This window comes from Apium graveolens, chromosome 4, assembly GCF_009905375.1.
Source record: "Apium graveolens cultivar Ventura chromosome 4, ASM990537v1, whole genome shotgun sequence".
Taxonomy (NCBI): domain Eukaryota; kingdom Viridiplantae; phylum Streptophyta; class Magnoliopsida; order Apiales; family Apiaceae; genus Apium; species Apium graveolens.
In genome coordinates, this window is record NC_133650.1 from 167,734,722 (window position 1) to 167,736,192 (window position 1,471).

The 1,471-nt window shown below is 34.1% G+C and overlaps 1 protein-coding gene across 1 annotated transcript; it reads left to right on the forward strand.

Annotated features, from left to right (window-relative positions):
- The first annotated feature begins 465 nt into the window (after positions 1-465).
- On the forward strand, positions 466-858 carry LOC141719134 (uncharacterized). Its single transcript, XM_074521516.1, has one exon. It carries the CDS (start codon positions 466-468, stop codon positions 856-858), a length of 393 nt encoding a protein of 130 aa, XP_074377617.1.
- Positions 859-1,471: the final 613 nt, after the last annotated feature.

Sequence of the window (1,471 nt, forward strand, 5' to 3'; positions counted from 1 at the left end):
CAACATGGAGTTCCTGTATCAATCATTTCTGATAGAGATCCTCATTTCAATTCAAGATTTTGGAGAAAATTTCAAGAATGCTTGGGCACTAAGCTAAATATGAGCACCGCATATCATCCACAAACATACTGGCAAAGTGAAAGAACGATCCAGACAATTGAAGACATTCTACGAATATGTGCATTGGATTTCGAAGGTAGTTGGGATGAGCATTTATCATTAGTGGAATTCTCCTACAATAATAGCTATCATGCAAGCATTGGGATGCCACCATATGATGTTTTATATGGGAGAAAATGTAGATCTTCAGTATGTTGGGATGAAGTTGGTGAACGAAAGATTTTGGATCTAGAATTGATCCAACAAATTAAAGAGAAAGTAGAACTTATTTAGAAGCGACTAGAAGCTGCTCAGAATCGTCAACATAAATATGCAGACCAAACTAGAAAGGACGTGGAATTCAGCATGGGAGAACCAGTATTGTTAAATATATCACCATGGAAGGGGTTGACCAGATTTGGCAAGAAAGGAAAACTCAATCCGCGTTATGTTGGACCATTAAAAATATTGAAGCGAGTGGGGAAGGTTGCGTATGTTTTGGCTCTACCGCCTCATATGCAGCACATTTATAATGTGTTTCATGTCTCTATGATTAAAAAGTATAATCCAGATTCGAGGCATGTAATAGAGTATGAGCTGATAGAAATCCAGGCTAACTTGTCTTATGTTCAGCAAGCGGTAAAATGTTTAGACCAGCTAGTAAAAGTGTTGAGGAATAAGTCGGTATCGTTAGTAAGAGTTTTGTATAGAAACAATATGATTAAAGAGTCAACCTGGAAACTTGAGAGTGAAATATAAGAAAACTACCCTAATTTGTTTTCTTAGCACGATTCTAGGGAAATAATCCTTTTAGGGGGAAGGATGTAAGAATCGGGAAATTATGACTGTTTTATGTTATATTAAATGAGTATTATGTGTTTAATTATATCGTAAATTATAGTTGATCATAAAATATTATCTGTGTTAGATATATTTGAGATGTCATGTCTAATATGTTTCATGTTTAGTTTTCAGATCTTAACAAACAGGAAATATCAGTACTTACTGGAATCAGTACTTACTGGAAGTCAGAACTTAAGGATATCAGGACTTCGATTATCAGAAGATAATATCAGAAAATGGATATCAGAACTTAAGAACTGAAGGACTAATATTTAAGGAAGGAAGCTGATTTACAGGAAAGAAGATCGAGACTAATACAAAAAGAAGATATGCATGGAAAGAGTTAGAGGACTTAAAGACTTGTATAAGATATCTGATTGATATATTTTAGGAGACAGAATTATATTCCATATCAATTAGAAGTTATCTTGTAACTGTGTACTATATAAACGCAGACATAGGTTTACACTATATGTGTTATCATTATCGAGAAGATCATACATTATAACCTAGCAGCTCTCGTGATATT

Coding starts and splice junctions, on each gene's coding strand:
- LOC141719134 (XM_074521516.1), top strand. CDS start 466: ATGGGAGAACCAGTATTGTTAAATATATCACCATGGAAGGGGTTGACC.